Source organism: Globicephala melas, chromosome 7, assembly GCF_963455315.2.
Source record: "Globicephala melas chromosome 7, mGloMel1.2, whole genome shotgun sequence".
Classification (NCBI taxonomy): domain Eukaryota; kingdom Metazoa; phylum Chordata; class Mammalia; order Artiodactyla; family Delphinidae; genus Globicephala; species Globicephala melas.
This window is the reverse complement of record NC_083320.1, coordinates 39,043,462-39,061,809: the sequence shown is the minus strand read 5'-3', so window position 1 is coordinate 39,061,809 and position 18,348 is coordinate 39,043,462. Positions and strand designations below refer to the sequence as shown.

The 18,348-nt window shown below is 37.4% G+C and overlaps 1 protein-coding gene across 1 annotated transcript in view; it reads right to left on the bottom strand.

The window, feature by feature from the left end:
* Positions 1-18,348, bottom strand: part of DNAH7 (dynein axonemal heavy chain 7) — a 246,720-nt gene that overhangs the window by 115,138 nt on the left and 113,234 nt on the right. The window contains exons 29-34 of the mRNA XM_030855979.3: positions 17,068-17,316; positions 14,311-14,460; positions 5,665-5,847; positions 5,129-5,305; positions 2,106-2,237; positions 533-757 (exon numbers count right to left, since the gene is read on the bottom strand). Of these exons, the coding sequence (XP_030711839.2) occupies positions 533-757; positions 2,106-2,237; positions 5,129-5,305; positions 5,665-5,847; positions 14,311-14,460; positions 17,068-17,316 (1,116 nt within the window). The remainder of the gene's footprint in view (positions 1-532; positions 758-2,105; positions 2,238-5,128; positions 5,306-5,664; positions 5,848-14,310; positions 14,461-17,067; positions 17,317-18,348) is intronic.

Below are 18,348 nucleotides of genomic sequence, written 5' to 3'. Positions count from 1 at the left end.
TAAATAATATGTATACCAAAACTTTGTCCTCATTTACAGTACTTATGGGAGCTGTTACACAAAAACAAACAAGTGAACAAACACCACCCAGGTTGTATTGTCCAATCTGTTTGGGAAGGGCTGAATTCCTAAACACCCAGCGGTGGTCCTGCAGGACCTCTTAGCCTGTGATGTGCTAACATGCACCATGAACCTCCCAGAGGTGTGTCGTTGAGCAGTACTCGCCTGGTGCTGGACTGGATGTCCTAATGTGTGATTTTTTGCAATGAGTACAACTGGCCCAACAAGTATTATTATTTGTCTCATTTTATCAATGAGAAAAACAAGGTTCAGGGAGATTAAAGAACTAGTCCAAGGCTATATGGCAGACCCAGGTGTGCCTGACTTCACAACCAGCGTGCCTTCCTCTACTCCATGCTGTCTCCTAAGGTAAACAGTGGTGACAAGGTGGCCACAGAGCCTTTATGTGCTGTGTGTCTCCAAGGAGACTCTGCCTGGTTGGCAGTTACAACTCTTGCTTCAGAACTCTTACCTCAGTGACAAACTGATAATCATAAATTGTTCCTTTTTCAGGAAATGGAACAGTTAGTGTTTTTGAAGATGTTTGCTCAGTACCACTCAGTAATTTAAACCTATTTCGAGTTATTTCTGAAATCGGGCCTTCCATTAGTTCTCGAAGAATCTTATTAAATTTCAACCGATCATCATCTTTACAAGAAGCACCAATGGACCAGATCAATGAAAACAGAAAAATGCCCTGAATTGGAGAGATGAGAAGATAAGAGTGCATTAAAGAATAACTTTAATCTATTCTTGAAGCTTAAATCATATCAGCCAGATTAATATCTTTGAAAGGAAATGAATAAACTGATATATGGTAGTAGGTTATCTCAGGATTTTGTAATAATTAGTTTTTTTCTATCAAATTACATGTCTTATAAAGTCTTACTATCAGAGAAGATAATACAATGCAAAGTATAAATTCTAGGCATAGTAAAACCTTAGAATGATTAGTCTGGTAAATCAGGTGATAATTTAAATATATGGCTGAACTTTGATATTAAAAAGAACATTGAGATAACTTTTTATTAAAGTACAAAAGCATATTTTAATAAAGAATAATCAACCCACTATATATATTTATTAAATTTAAATTCTGATGCAGTGTTTTTAAAAAAGTAGAACAAATTCAAATACTTTTATTTACCTGTTGTAATAATTACCTGAGCATTGATTGTATAATTAGAACTGCTAACCTGCAAGCTTTCTTACCAGACTCAGGCAGAGGGAACAGGGGAGACAATAAGACACACCACTCAAATGAGAAAGCCTGTTTGATAGTTTTAAAATCAAATCCCCTTTTTAATGCCATTAAAACATATACATGTTTTAATGTTAAAACAGTCTTGACTATGCTCATAAAAGTTGTGAACTCTGGCTTCACACTATTCACCTACTCACAGCTTACAGACTGTCTTTCTCTGGAAACTGTTTTAAATGAAACTAAAAATTTATTTCATAAAACATATGGAAAAAGTAACTGACTACATTAGAAGTGCTACCATTAGCCAATACATAATTTTTTTTATTAAAGAAGATTCAAGGTCTGTTGATAATTTTATTCCTATATTTAAAATGTTTATAGATTATATATTTTCTTGCTTTCCTCATTTCAAATATATACTTATACTCAATACATATATATATTTTAAACATTTATATCTCATGAAAAAGGCGGAAAAGTAAGGAGAAAAAGCAATGAATTATAATTTGGAGGTTGAAGGGGAGGTGAATCCTGTTGTCAATGGTCATTGACATTTTGAGGATTGATCATCTTTGAGACAGGCCAACTGACCCAAGGTAATCAGTAGCAGATCTGTGGGAATCATCGGGCTCCACCCAAACTTCTTGATCCAACAGAACTGCCGGTCAAGGAGCTTTCCTACCAGCACCTGGCATTTGGAACCTGACTTTTTCCTCACTGTTCAGCTACCACCCATTGTCCAGACTCCAGTTCCGGGAAAAATGAGGTTAATTAATTAGGAAGTGTTGGGGAAAGCAGTGGATGTCTTTCTATTGCAAGACTCAAAGAGAAATGGACCTACCTCAAGTAAAGAGTAAGTTTCTCGATCATTTCTCTCTCCTACTTTGACTTCATCAGCAAAGTCACTCATAAAACAGTCTATCAGATTCATTAGGGATCGGACTAAGTTTGTATCTGAAGTAGGAGATAATTCCTGAAAAATCAGAGAAAAAAAGTCTGTGAAACAATTTAAATGAGGCACTAACTGAAATAGTATCAACTAATTTTTATTGAACTCATTTAGTTCTAACAGCCAAAGTATCTATGAAAAGGTACTACTGTTACAATTCTAATTTTATAGGAGGGAAAACTGAGGTACATATTAGTTCCCTAGAGTGAGGCAGCAATGGATGTCCCATCCAGGTGGCGTGTGCTCTTTAATCACTCTTATACTGATTCTCAAATTGAAAAAACTCAGTTACAAGTTTAGTTAATTTAATCACAAACATAGATTCTATGTTATACCAATTTCATAAACCAAAACATTAAAAAAAAAAATCTTTCAGAGCAGGAAATTAATTTGCTTATCTAACATGTTCCATAAATAAAGCCCATTTTAGAATATCTTTATAAGCTACAGCAGTACTCGGAGTAAACTCATGAAATATATTTTTAAGTCTTGAAGAGCATAAAATGTTTCTGGAGTGCTGTAAATACTGTGCACTTTTTTTCTCTGGGTCTCACCATGAGAATTTATAAAATAAATAATGTTACAGTTCCTATAACCATGCAGCATACAGCAAGTTCTCAATAAACATTTGTCTTCTTCCCTCCAAGCTCTCTTCCAGCCTTTAGAGTTGTATTGCTTCATGGTTAACATGTAAGAATTAACTCTGAAATGGACTCTCTGAAGATTAGAAGCAGGTGACTTGATATTTGGCCACTGTCCCAGTAGAAGCAGGCAGTAAGCGACAACTGAGTGTCTGATTAAGGACAGGGACTAAGTGTTATGGCTGCAACCCTAAAATGCAAACAGTTAACTACTACAAATAAGACAGACGCGTATTACTACTTAGTAAATAACAGGCATTCATAATTGTTTTAAAATTTATTTTATTGAAGTATAGTTGATTCACAATGTTGTGTTAGTTTCTGGTGTACAGCAAAGTGATTTAGTTATACATATATATGATAGTTTGCATCTGCTAATCCCAAATTCCCAATCTATCCCTCTCCTACCCGCCTCAGCATACACAGATCTGTGCTCTACAGGCATTCATAATTTCTTCAAGAAAGGACAAAAGTGCATAAGTACCTTTCAGGAAGTTTATATTAAAAGTGATTTTTTAAAAATTCTCATTACAAGAACAAAATTCTACGTATGACAGATATTAACTAGACTTTCTGTGGTGATCATTTCACAAAATATACAAATCATTATATTGTACACCTGAAACTAATATACTGTATGTCAATTATACCTCAATTAAAAAAAATTTTTCCCCCTATTTGCTATTGAAAAGAGCAGTTCCAGTTATATGGAAAATCCATTTATTTGTAACACCTACCTTCTGTGACAATGCCAGGAGAAAAAAAAAACCTATAGCTTATTTTATCTCAATTGATGCATATTTAATTGATTTTGAAACATGATTACTTCATATGTACAACATATTCCGTTACAGCCAAGTTTCCTGAAAGAGCAGCCTACACTCACCATCAACTCAGTATCACCCACATTCCTAACCAACTGCCCTGAAGTACTCTTGCCTCTTCCCTCAAAGTGCTGGGGCCAGAGCTCCCTCAAGATCTCTACTGCCACTTCCGAGGGACACATGCCAACGCTTTCCTTCCTTCACCTGACTCTCAGTAATTTCTGATAACACTGGCTACTTACTACTCAAAACCTTCTCCCCATTCCCTCTCTCTAAGTTGCTGGTATACCCAGGATTACAGCCTTTGCTCTTTTTTCTCTGGATTTGCCTTTAAGTAATCTTCATTACCGTGGTTTTAAATTCTACTTTCCAAATATGAACACTGAGCTAAATACCTGCCTCAAGCTTTTCTATTATATTTCCAACAGCAGGAGAAATCCCAACCCTGTTTCCCTATATTTGATCCGGAGCAAAGTCATCCTAAAAGACCTTTGGTCCACATCTCCCAAAGCAGAAATTAAGCATCTTTCCCTACAGTTCCCAGCTGGAGGGTGTTTAAGAGCCTCATGGGAACTCCATCAACTCTCAGAGGCAGGAGACATCCATGCTTCCGGAAATTCACGCTGTCACTTCTCCCTTCTACCTTTCCCCCATCTCATCCCCAGGGTGTACTAAAAGAGAGAAAAATGGATTTGTTTGCTTTAGGACCTCTTTCAATTCTTCTACCACAGGCTGGCTTCCCTTTCCGAATCACAGTTTTATTAGCTATCCACAGTAATCCCTAAACAATTAGATGCACTCATGCTAAATATAGCTGATTCCTCATTTAGTATGTCTAAAAAGCAGTAATATGTGTTTCTCCATGTGACCCACTATCGAGTTCTTTGGAAGTCATAAACGAGATTACTTTTTTCACTTGTCCTTTTTCTAATTATAAAATAATATATATTTATTCTAAAAGCATTGGAAAATAAAGAAAAATTTCAAAATGAAAACTTGCTCTGGACGCGCAGGCTCAGCGGCCATGGCTCACGGGCCCAGCCGCTCTGCGGCATGTGGGATCTTCCCGGACCGGGGCACGAACCCGTGTCCCCTGCATTGGCAGGCGGACTCTCAACCACTGCGCCACCAGGGAAGTCCCAGAGAGAGAACTATTTAGAATATTTTCACCCAGGTGTGATTAGGTGGGACTTTGAGTTTGTTTCTTAAGAGAGAAAAGATCCACACGTTTTTCTCAAACCACAGGATGCTTCATTTAAAATATTTTTTGGAGAATTATGTTAATTAAAAATTTTAAACTTTAATAAGAAAAGCATTTTTAGTCAAACTAGTTAAGAACTTATTTTAATATCTGGTAGTTGGAAATAAAAGTAGACATTAAAATGTATATATATGGCTAATTTGGATTTTCCATTTATTTTTTAAATATTAAAACTTTCATCCCTCTTACCTTTGTATGCTTTCTAATAAATTCAACAGAAACAGGAACCATTCTGTCAAATAAGCCTATTATAAATTCCTTCTGAATAATACTGATCACAGGAGGTAAAAGATTTATCCAAGACAACATCAGCGGTCTCCAGCCCAGCATATGAGGCTCCATGTAAATCATCCCACATCTGGAAACCTGGAAAAACAATCATTGTTTACCTCCAAGGAACTGCTTATAAAAGAAATATGACTTGATACATCTATTTCTTACAACCTTCAGAAAACTCTTGGGGAAAAAATAGCATACTTTTAGATAATTTCCTGATTTAATTTTTGTGTACGACTTTATCAAATGGTCCTAGGCAAAGAGGAAAATATGCCTGACACTTAATATTTGTCAAGGTATGTCGACAGACACGGCTGCTCTTGGAGAATCACAGATGGCTGTTAAAATGAATTCTATAAATACTTTTCATCTAGAGTCAAAGTTACTAAGCAATAAACGCATTTATAACATTTCAAATTTATAAGCAGATGTGAAAACTGAGAACTTACAGTGGCAGGAGAAGCAACTTCTAAATCCATTGGTTCAAAAATAAGATTCATTTGTGGTGACATTTGGATAATCTCCCCGCTCATCAGACATAGTTTTTTGTTGTCATCCAGCACAGTGTTCATATTCTCAATCCATACTGCATCTACTGGCCCATCAAAAACTAACCATTTCCTGTCTGGCGTCTGGTTCATGCATACGGTGAATAAAGGACAAAAATAGTCATGGAAGGGAAAAAGTTCAATATTATTATTTTACAACTTTAAAATGTAACCCCTAAAACTAACTGCACCATCAAAATGTAAAGGCATCTCTGGAATAAAGTGTGCATACATGTGTGAATATATATATATTCACTAAAGAAGCCTATATATGCCACGGATGAGACAAATATATATAACATCTTAAGATTTCATCTTTTCCAATGTTTCTAAACTCATATATAACATGTTTTAGAGAGTATCATAAGTAAAACAAACATGTAATTGCCAGGGAAAACAATTTTCATTCAGATTGTCTGACTCTAGAGATTCTATTTAGTGTTCATGCAGATTAATTACTCTTGTGTGATAAGTCAAGTTTTTTGTTCCCTCCACTGAATGAATTAACACACACATCCTTCTTGGGCTGAACTGTCTCATGGTGGTACAGGGCATTAATATCAATATAACCTTCACAGTCCCACAATGAGAAACATGAAAATATTTACATCTTGTCCAGAATATAGTAAATGTTCAACAAATATTAGCCAGAGGGAGCAAAAACGGATTCTCTTTTCTAGATCCTTATGAAGCAGCCCTTCTGAGGACACAGATGATGCTTTGGTTCCCCTTCAGCAAATGTGAATTTGAGTTGAAGTAGTGAAGGATCTGAATCCACCTTAGCACATTCTCATTCCCTGTGACCAAAGGCATTAATCCACAAGACAGTGGGCCTGTCTGGGCTCAAGCCACCCACACCCACACTCAGAAGCTAGCTCTGGCCATGCTCAGGAAGCACGGAAGAGCCTGTTATCTCGGAGAGCACCTTCAGAGCAACTTTTCCTCCTGCTGTTGGGTTCCCAGGGCTGCTCATCTTCACTCTAAGAAACACTGCCCTGGAATGGTGAGTTGTTGGGCTGTGCAGTCTGAAAGACCTCACTTTTAATCTGATTCTACTACTTCCCAGCTGTGTGACTTTGGGACAGCTACTTAACTTCCTGGAGACTCAGTATTTACAGGATGTAGCTTCCTGGAAAATATAATGTGTACTGTGTAGCTAAGTGTAAAATGGGAGATATCTCATGATTATTTCTTTATAAATAATGTAACAGCATACATTATCTGGAGACTTCACATGTTAAACTGGGCCAGAGGTCATCCACTGTGACAAGAAAGGATCTGAGACATCAAAGGATCTGGGACATCAATGGTCCCAGACCTCTGCCCGCCCCACCTGTGCCCTGAGAGCCAATCCTTACATTATTCATTGCTCAAGTCCCTTCAGGCAATAAAAGCAGAGCTGCAATTTGATGTTTTTCTGTTATTACACTGACTCATGACGGGCTGGTCCTTAAGTAGGTAAAGAGCACCAAATTTAGGATGTATGGTAGTCAGAATAAAGAAAACATTTATATAAAAAAAGACTTAAAACAAATGTCTGTAGCCTAGGCCCCTTTTCCTGTAAGACTAGCCTTAGCAAGCTGTCTCCGTGTAATCACACTCCACGGAGAGTCTGCTAACATACGACAACCAAGTTAACATTTATTGGTCTGTGGACCCTTTTCTGTAACAGTGGGAAGCTGCCACTCAGTAGGGTAAGCCAGGAGGAGGTAAGTTCCCACTCCCCTTCCCAGCAGCCAGCAGCTGGCACACCCTTTACCTCTTCTGCTTTCCACAGGCAGCCGATTCTCTTCCTAACACACTAAAGGGTAAGTGTTGGAATTTGTAAGACATCGTTTTATAAAGGTCTGCAATTTCCTCTCTAAGCACTGGAGTCTATCTAACAATTAGTGGGTGTGACACTGACAGCTAGCTGAGCAGCAGGGCACAGGAAGAACATTATTGAAGGATTGAAAGGATCACGTTACTCAGATGCTCTCTTTCCTGGGTCACTTAGCCTGGAAAAAGAAGATCAGAAATACTCTCCCCAGTCTTCTTTGCTCCTGCCCTCTCTTCTGTGCATACTGAGGAGAAGATGCCTGCCCTCATGGTCTCTGGCCTCTCTGCAGGCACTAACAGTGCTCTTCACAGAAACACTGCCAGACTGTTCAGTAATGTGTTTTATTTATTTATATATTTTTTAACATCTTTATCAGAGTAAAATTGTTTTACAATGTTGTGTTAGTTGCTGCTGTATAACAAAGTGAATCTGCTATACATATACATATATCCCCACATCTCCTTCCTCTTGCGTCTCCCTCCCACTTCCCCTATCCCACCGCTCTAGATGGTCACAAAGCACTGAGCTGATCTCCTTGTGCTATGTGGCTGCTTCCCATTAGCTATCTGTTTTACATTTGGTAGTGTATATATGTCAATGCCACTCTCTCACTTCGTCCCATCTTATCCTTCCCCCTCCCCGTGTCCTCAAGTTCATTCTCTACGTCTGTGTCTTTATTCCTGTCCTGCACCTAGGTCCTTCAGAACCTTTTTTTTTTTAGATTCCATATATGTGTTAGCATATGGTATTTGTTTTTCTCTTTCTGACATACTTCACTCTGTATGACAGTCTCTAGGTCCATCCACCTCACTACAGATAACACAATTTCGTTTCTTATAATGGCTGAGTAATATTCCACTGTATATATGTACCACATCTTCTTTATCCATTCATCTGTCGATGGGCATTTAGGTTGCTTCCATGACCTGGCTACTGTAAACAGTGCTGCAATGAACATTGGGGTGCATGTGTCTTTTTGAATTATGGTTTTCTCTGGGTATATGCCCAGTAGTAGGATTGCTGGATCATAGGGTAATTCTATTTTTATTTTTTAAGGAACTTCCATACTGTTCTCCATAGTGCCGGTATCAATTTACATTCCCACCAACAGTGCAAGAGGGTTCCCTTTTTTCCACACCCTCTCCAGCATTTGTTGTTTGTAGATTTTCTGATGATGCCCATTCTAACTGGTGTGAGGTGGTACCTCATTGTAGTTTTGATTTGCATTTCTCTAATAATTAGTCATATTGAGCAGCTTTTCATGTGCTTCTTGGCCATCTGTATGTCCTCTTTGGAGAAATGTCTATGTAGGTCTTCTGCCCATATTTAGGTTGGGTTACTTGTTTTTTTAATATTGAGCTGCATGAGCTGTTTCTATATTTTGGAGATTAATCCTTTGTCCACTGATTCATTTGCAAATATTTTCTCCCATTCTGAAGGTTGTCTTTTTGTCTTGTTTATGGTTTCCTTTGTTGTGCAAAAGCTTTTAAGTTTCATTAGGTCCCATTTGTTTATTTTTGTTTTTATTTCCATTACTCTAGGAGGTGGATCAAAAAAGATCTTGCTGTGATTTATGTCAAAGAGTGTTCTTCCTATATTTTCCTCTAAGAGTTTTATAGTGTCTGGTCTTACATTTAGGTCTCAAATCCATTTTGAGTTTATTTTTGTGTATGGTGTTAGGGAGTGTTCTAATTTCATCCTTATACATGTAGCTGTCCAGTTTTCCCAGCACCACTTATTGAAGAGACTGTCATTTTTCCATTGTATATTCTTGCCTCCCTTGTCAAAGATAAGGTGCCCATATGTGCGTGGGTTTCTCTCTGGGCTTTCTATCCTGTTCCATTGATCTAAATGTCTGTTTTTGTGCCAGTACCATACTGTCTCGATTACTGCAGCTTTGTAGTATAGTCTGAAGTGAGGGAGCCTGATTCCTCCAGCTCTGTTTTTCTTTCTCAAGATTGTTTTGGCTATTTGGGGTCTTTTGTGTTTCCATACAAATTGTGAAATTTTTTGCTCTAGTTCTGTGAAAAATGCCATTGGTAGCTTGATAGGGATTGCACTGAATCTGTAGATTGCTTTGCATAGTAGAGTCATTTTCACAATGTTGATTCTTCCCATCCAAGAACATGGTATATCTCTTCATCTGTTTGTATCATCTTTAATTTCTTACATCAGTGTCTTATAGTTTTCTGCATACAGGTCTTCTGTCTCCTTAGGTAGGTTTATTCCTAGGTATTTTATTCTTTCTGTTGCAATGGTAAACGGGAGTGTTTCCTTAATTTCTCTTTCAGATTGTTCATTATTAGTGTATAAGAATGCAAGAGATTTCTGCGCATTAATTCTGTATTCTAATACTTTCCCAAATTCATTGATTATCTCTAGTAGTTTTCTGGTAGCATCTTTAGGATTCTCTTTGTATAGTATCATGTCATCTGCAAACAGTGACATTATTACTTCTTCTTTTCTTATTTGGATTCCTTTCATTTCTTTTTCTTCTCTAACTGCTGTGGATAAAACTTCCAAAACTATGTTGAATAAGAGTGGTGAGAGTGGGCAACCTTGTCTTGTTCCTGATCTTAGTGGAAATGGTTTCAGTTTTTCACCATTGAGAACAATGTTGGCTCTGGGTTTGTTGTATATGGCCTTTATTATGTTGAGGTAAGTTCCCTCTATGCCTACTTTCTGGAGAGTTTTTATCATAAGTCAGTGTTGAATTCTGTCGAAAGCTTTTTCTGCATCTATTGAGATGATCATATGGTTTTTCTCCTTCAGTTTGTTAATATGGATTATCACATTGATTGATTTGGGTATATTGAAGAATCCTTGCAATCCTGGGATAAACGCAACTTGATCATGGTGCATGATGCTTTTAATGTGCTGCTGGATTCTGTTTCCTAGTATTTTGTTGAGGATTTTTGCATCTATGTTCATCAGTGATATTAGTCTGCAGTTTTCTCTTGTTGTGACAGTTTTTCTGGTTTTGGTATCAGGGTGATGGTGGCCTGGTAGAATGAGTTTGGGAGTGTTCTTCCCTCTGCTATATTTTGGAAGAGTTTGAGAAGGATGGGTGTTAGCTCTTCTCTAAATGTTTGATAGAATTCACCTGTGAAGCCATCTGATCCTGGGCTTTTGTTTGCTGGAAGATTTTTAATCCCAGTTTCAATTTCAGTGCTTGTGATTGGTCTGTTTATATTTTATATTTCTTCCTGGTTCAGTCTCGGAAGGTTGTGTTTTTCTAAGAATTTGTCCATTTCTTCCAGGTTGTCTATTTTATTGGCATAGAGTTGCCTGTAGTAATCTCTCATGATCCTTTGTATTTCTGCAGTGTCAGTTGTTACTTCTCCTTTTTCATTTCTAAGTCTGTTGACTTGAGCCTTCTCCCTTTTTTTCTTGATGAGTCTGGCTAATAATGATTTATCAATTTTGTTTATCTTTTCAAAGAACCAGCTTTTAGTTTTATTGATCTTTGCTATCGTTTCCTTCATTTCTTTTTCATTTATTTCAGATCTGATCTTTATGATTCCTTTCCTTCTTCTAACTTTGGGGATGTTTTGTTCTTCTTTCTCTAATTGCTTTACGCATAAGGTTAGGTTGTTTATTTGAGATGTTTCTTATTTCTTGAGGTAGGATTCTAGTGCTATAAACTTCCCTTTTAGACCTGCTTTTGCTGCATCCCATAGGTTTTGGGTCATCGTGTTTTCATTGTCAACAATTTCATTTCATTTCATTTGTTTCTAGGTATATTTTGATTTCCTCTTTGATTTCTTCAGTGATCTCTTGGTTATTTAGTAGTGTTTTGTTTAGCCTCCATATGTTTGTATTTTTTACAGATTTTTTCCTGTAGTTGATATCTAGTCTCATAGCATTATGGTCAGAGAAGATACTTGATACGACTTCAATTTTCTTAAATTTACCAACGCTTGATTTGTGACCCATGATAGGATCTCTCCTGGAGAATGTTCCATGAGCACTTGAGAAGAAAGTGTATTCTATTGTTTTTGGATGGAATGTTCTGTAAATGTCAATTAAGTCCATCTTGTTTAATGTATCATTTAAAGCTTGTGTTTCCTTATTTATTTTCATTTTGGATGATCTGTCCATTGGGGAAAGTGGGGTGCTAACATCCCCTACTATGGTTGTGCTACTGTCAATTTCCCCTTTTATGGATGTTAGCATTTGCCTTATGTATTGAGGGGCTCCTATGCTGGGTGCATAAATATTTACAATTGTTATAGCTTCTTCTTGGATTGATCCCTTGATCATTATGTAGTGTCCTTCTTTGTCTCTTGTAATAGTCTTTATTTTAAAGACTATTTTATCTGATATGAGAATTGCTACTCCAACTTTCGATTTCCATTTGCATGGAATATCTTTTTCCATCCCCTCACTTTCAGTCTGTATGTGTCCCTAGGTCTGAAGTGGGTCTCTTGTAGATAGTATATATATGGGTCTTGTTTTTGTATCCATTCAGTCAGTCTATGTCTTTTGGTTGGAGCATTTAATCCACTTACACTTAAGGTAGTTATTGACATGTACATTCCTATTACCATTTTCTTAACTGTTTTGGGTTTGTTTCTGTAGGTCTCTTCCTTCTCTTGTGTTTCTTGCCTAGAGTAGTTCCTTTAGCATTTGTTGTAAAGCTGGTTTGGTGGTGTTGAATTCTCTTAGCTTTTGCTTGTCTGTAAGTCTGAATGAGATCCTTGCTGGGTAGAGTAACCTTGGTTGTAGGTTTTTCCCTTTCACCACTTTAAATATGTCCTGCCACACCCTTCTAGCTTGCAGAGTTTCTGCTGAAAGATCAGCTGTTAACCTTATGGGGATTCCCTTGTATGTTATTTGTTGCTTTTCCCTTGCTGCCTTAAAAATATTTTCTTTGTATTTAATTTTTGATACTTTCATTAATATGTGTCTTGGCATGTTTCTCCTTGGATTTATCCTGTATGGGACTCTCTGCACTTCCTGGACTTGATTGACTATTTCCTTTCCCATGTTACAGAAGTTTTCAACTATAATCTCTTCAAATATTTTCTCAGTCCCTTTTTCTCTTCTTCTTCTGGGACCCTTATAACTCAAATGTTGGTACATTTAATGTTGTCCCAGAGGTCACTGAGATTGTCCTCAAGTCTTTTCATTTTTTTTTTCTTTATTCTGCTCTGCAGTAGTTATTTCCACTATTTTATCTTTCAGGTCACTTATCCGTTCTTCTGCCTCAGTTATTCTGCTATTGATTCCTTCTAGAGAATTTTTCATTTCATTTATTGTGTTGTTTATCATTGTTTGTTTGCTCTTTAGTTCTTCTAGGTCTTTGTTAAACGTTTCTTGTATTTTCTCTCTTCTACTTCCAAGATTTTGGATCATCTTTACTGTCATTACTCTGAATTCTTTTTCAGGTAGACTGCCTACTTCCTCTCCATTTGTTTGGTCTGGTGGGTTTTTACCTTGCTCCTTCATCTGCTGTTTGTTTCTCTGTCTTCTCATTTTGCTTAACTTATTGTGTGTGGGGTCTCCTTTTCGCAGGCTGCAGGTTCGTAGTTCCCGCTGTTTTTGGCATCAGCCCCCAGTGGGTAAGGGTGGTTCAGTGGGTTGTGTTGGCTTCCTGGTGGAGGGGCCTGGTGCCTGTGTTCTGGTGGATGAGGCTGGATCTTGTCTTTCTGGTGGGCAGAACCATGTCCGGTGGTAGTTTTGGGGTGTCTGTGACCTTATTATGATTTTAGGCAGCCTCTCTGCTAATGGGTGGGGTTGTGTTCCTGTCTCGCTAGTTGTTTGGCATAGGGTGCCCAGCACTGTAGCTTGCTGGTCATTGAGTGGAGCTGGGTCTTAGTGTTGAGATGGAGATCTCTGGGAGAGCTTTTGCCACTTGATATTATGTGGGGCCGGGAGGTCTCTGGTGGACCAATATCCTGAATTTGGCTCTCCTGCCTCAGAGGCTCAGGCCTGACACCTGGCCGGAGCACCAAGACCCTGTCAGCCACATGGCTCAGAAGAAAAGGGAGAAAAAAACAAAAAGAAAGAAAGAAAAATATATAAAATAAAATAAAGTTACTAAGGTGAAAAAAATTTTTAAATATTAAAAATAAAAAAAGAAAGAAGAGAGCAACCAAACCAAAAAACAAATCCACCAATGTAACAAACGTTAAAAACTATCCTTAAAAACAAAAACCGGACAGACAGAACCGTAAGACAAATGGTAAAAGCAAAGCATATGCCTGGCACAGTATTAGATGCTCAAGATACAGGAGTGAACGAGAGAGATGATGTACTTTGGCCTCCTGACGCTTATATCCAGTTGTATTTATATCAAGCAGGGCATAAAATTTCCTTGTCTCAACTCTCTCATCTGTGGAGGGAGAAGAGACAGGCACCACGCCCCACTCACTGCCCTCGTGAGGGTCTCGTCCCGGCACGTGTAGGGCAAGGGTGGCGTACCTAGTGCCCACAGGCCTGTCTCCTTGCGGCATCTGGGAGGTAAAAGGGGGCCACTTTACCTCCCAGCGGGAAACTCAGCGCTCCCGCCCCCAGCCGAGGAACCGGCAGTTTAAAGGCCATGGGCACACGGAGGCGAAGGATGCGGGGGCTTGGCTCAGACACTGCCTGGGGCGGCGGCCGGCGCCTCAAGGATCCCAGTAATGTGTTTTAAATAAGTACCTTGAGCTACAAATACAAATGTTTACTTGAAACAACTGAAAAAAATCATAACTCTCATAGCATGGAGAAGTGTTAGCACTTACCGATGAAGCAGCAAATGCTCTAAAACTGACAGCGAGGATCCCGTCGGACCACTCATGGGACACTAAATCAAACTGCCCATACAGCTGACCCATGGTGACAGACTTAGGATTTAAAACAGTGATCTGAACCTTGTTTTCTTCCATTAACCCCTTAATAGAAAAAAAAAAAAAAGATTATTTATTTATTTAAAAGACTACTAATACTGTCATTATTCATGGAAAACATGATTGGGCATGTAGAAAATCCTAAAGACTCTACACAAAAACTACCAGAAGTAAAGAGTTCATTTAACAAGGCTGCAGCAAACAAAGTCATTATACAAAAATTGATTGTATTTTCTATAATGCCAATGAACAACTGAAAAATAAAATTTAAAAATACCATTTACAATAGGATTTAAGAACTCATAGCATACTTAGGAATAAAGTACCAAATGTTGGTCAAAAGCATATAATATTTACTATTGATAGATCAACAGGTTACATGTTCTTTTCTGCTTTTCTTTACAAACCTTAAAAATGTTAACACCATTCTAAGCTCACTGGCATCACAAAAACAGGCTTTGGGCTGAAGTTGGCCCATGGGCTGTAAGTGGTTGATTCTTACTACAAAACATTCTCTGAGATAAAATTAAATGATTTAAATATAGGCAAATATGTACCATTCTCACGTTGTGAAAAAATTAATATTGGTAAGCTGATAGTTTCCACCAGAACCTTGAAAGCTGGTATATGGAATTAATAAGAGATGTTAATACCCTTGGGGCATAGGCTTTTTTATGTTTTTAATTAATAGACTTTATTTGTTTAGAGTAGCTTTGGGTTTACAGAAAAATTAAACAGAAAATATAGAGAGATTCACATATATTCCCTCCATCTTCCCGCCACTCACACACAGTTTCCCCTACTGTTAAAGCCTCGCATTGGTGTGGTACATTGTTATGATTCCTCAATTCCTCAGTTCCTCTGCTGATATGGATTCTTTCTTAGTAACTAAAGCCCATGGTTTACATTAAGGTTTACTCTCTGCGTTGGACACTTCTATGGATTTTGCCAAATACATAATGTCACGTATCCACCATTACAATATATACAGAATAGCTCCCCACCCTAAAAATCACCTGTGCTCTACTTATTCACAATCATTTCTTTTTTATATCACATAATAAGTTCAACTTATAACAGAACAAGTCCAACTCTTTCCCACACTGCTTTCTGCCCACCACCACTGGAGCTTGGGACATGAAGTACCAAACTGAAGAAAACATGTGGCAATAATAATGTGAAGCAGTAAAAAAAAAAAAAAAAGCTCAAGGTCTGTGTTTTCTTCTCTGTGCCCAGAAGGGAATAACGATGTGTCATCCTTGATTCAGAAGCATGGGAAAGTTCTATCATCTTAGTCAGAACAAAGTTGCTGCCATTAAAGCAACGTGTTTGTCCCGAATGCAACGAAGCTAGCGTGAAGCTGCAGCTTGCAAGCAGTGGCTATGGAGCCCTGCCCCTTTTACATTACCACAGTGTCACTCTTAGAACTTCCTGATAATGAATCACTTTCGGGCTTTATATTGGACCAGAATACATGCTCATACCTTCATCTTCTTTCATCTTTGAGTGGCACACCACATTTGGCTCTTTTAGAGACTTATTTTTTTATAGCAAAAAATTCGCCCCTATAACAATAAAATAACAAAATAGCAAAAATGCAAACAAAAACTGAGGAAAGCAAGGCAGGAAGGATAAAGGGAAAGGAAGGGAGGCGAAGAAAGGAAACAGCATGAAAGGATAAAACCATAAAGGAACAGATGACAGAAATAAGTACATATCCGTTTGTTTGATAATAAATACAATCGAAGTAAAATTTCCCTATGAGAAGATAAAGGCCATCAAATTGGAGAAAATAAAAGTTAAAACTAATTACTCTCCATAAAAAAGTAAATCACAGTGACAGCCAGAGTCACAATTAAAGACATGGGCAAATATATATGCAAGGAGAAAGCAGGGGTTGCAATACTGAAATTAGACACAGGGGATCCAAGGCAGATAATACAAGTAGATAATTTTATACTGGCTGAAGGGAGGCTCCACAATGAAGATGTAATGATCACGAATCCCATTTGGCTACAAACACTGAAATATATGAAGCAAGAGCTATTTGAAATACAAGGGTAAGTAGACAGAAATGCAATATTAGTTGGAGAATTTAAAACAGCCTCACTCCTTTAGCCTATCAAAGTAGACCAAACTGAGATGTGTAGGACAGGAATTTTGAATAATATAATCATCATTATTTACTATACTTACATATGCATGTATTATATAATGTATGCGCATGCTCGCGCGCACACGCGCGCGCGCGCACACACACACACACACACTTCAGTTCAGTACCACTAGCAGCCACTAACAAGTTTGCATTACAAATCTAAACACCAAGAAAATAAAAACTACTCTCTTAAGAAAGTATAAAAGAGAAAACTGTCAGGTTTTTTCATGTCTTCAGACTTTGTTCTCTAATGAATGTGTTATCTTTACGATTAAACTCTTTAAAAAAAAGAAACAAAAGGGCTAGAGGCAAATCTGTGGCATACCCTTTGTATACTGAACTTCCTACTTGCTTTGTATTACTCTTCTAATTTTATTTCCTCTGTATTTTTATAAGTTTAAGTTGCTGCATTAAAGTACCCTTTTAAATAACCATACATTCTATCTTGCACAAAGCTGATTATCAATAAATTAATGCATTAATAACACACTTACCTTTTCACATAGATCATTTAGTGCTCCAGCTAAGACGCGATATGCACTGGTTTTTCCTCCAAATGGTTCTCCAACAATCATAAAGCCATGACGCACGATCATCATTTCATATATCTGAAGAATCTTCTCAGAAAAGAAGCTGGTCATTTGCAAATTCATGGAGTCACAGTTGTCTTTGATGGCTCCCAGCAAATCATTGTAATCTGGTTTTGGTAATTTCACCCCAGGAAACAAATCTGAAGTAATTCCCTAATGATAGATGATTTGGGGATTTACATTATCTATCTATACATTCTCATATTCTCTGTGTCTTTCTATATATGTATGTATATGTGTATATGTATATATACATATATATATAGACATATAGACATACATAAACTTGATAAAATTTCTCACATCCTTGTATTTAACGTTGATGGAAATAGAGCCTTTGAGTAATAGTCCAGTATTTTCAACAGCTTCATAGAGGTATGACTGACATACAATCAACTGTTTATATTTAAAGGGTACAATTTGATAAGTGAAACCACCAACTCAATGAAGATAGTCAACATACCAGTCACAGCCACAAGTCTCCTTGTGGCCTTTTCTCCTCTCCTTGCCACCTCCTGTCTCCATCCCCAGACAACCAACAAACACTGATTTGCTTTCTGTTACTATTTTTACTTGCATTATCTAGAAATTATTACGGGTGAAATTACACATTACAGGTACTACTTTATTTTTTGTCTGGCTTCTTTCACTTTGCATAAAGATTTGGAAATTCACACCTTTCACAGCATATATCAATAGCCCATTGTATTGAAGTGTTCCACTGTATTGAGGTGCCAGTTTTTAAATCCATTTTCCTGTTGATGGACATTTTCATTGTTTCCAGTTTGGGAAATAAATAAAGCTACTATAAACATGTATATACAAGTCTTTGTATGGACAAATGCTTTCATTTCTCTCGGGCGAATAATGAGGAGTGGAATACCTGGATAGTACGGTGAGTGTGTATTTACCGTTTTAAGAAACTGTCTGCTTTCCAAGGTTGTTGTATTATTATGTTACATCTCCCCAAGCAGTGTATGAGAGTTTCAATATTTGATATGGTCAGTCTTCTTAATTTTAGCCATAGTAACAAGTAACAGTATCTTGTTGTGGCTTCAATTTGCATTTCCCAAAGATTAACATTTTTTGCATGTACTTGTGTGCCATATGTATATCTTCTTTAGTGAAATGTCTGTTCAAATCTTTTGCCTATTTTTAATCAGTTTATTTTCTTCACGGTAAGTT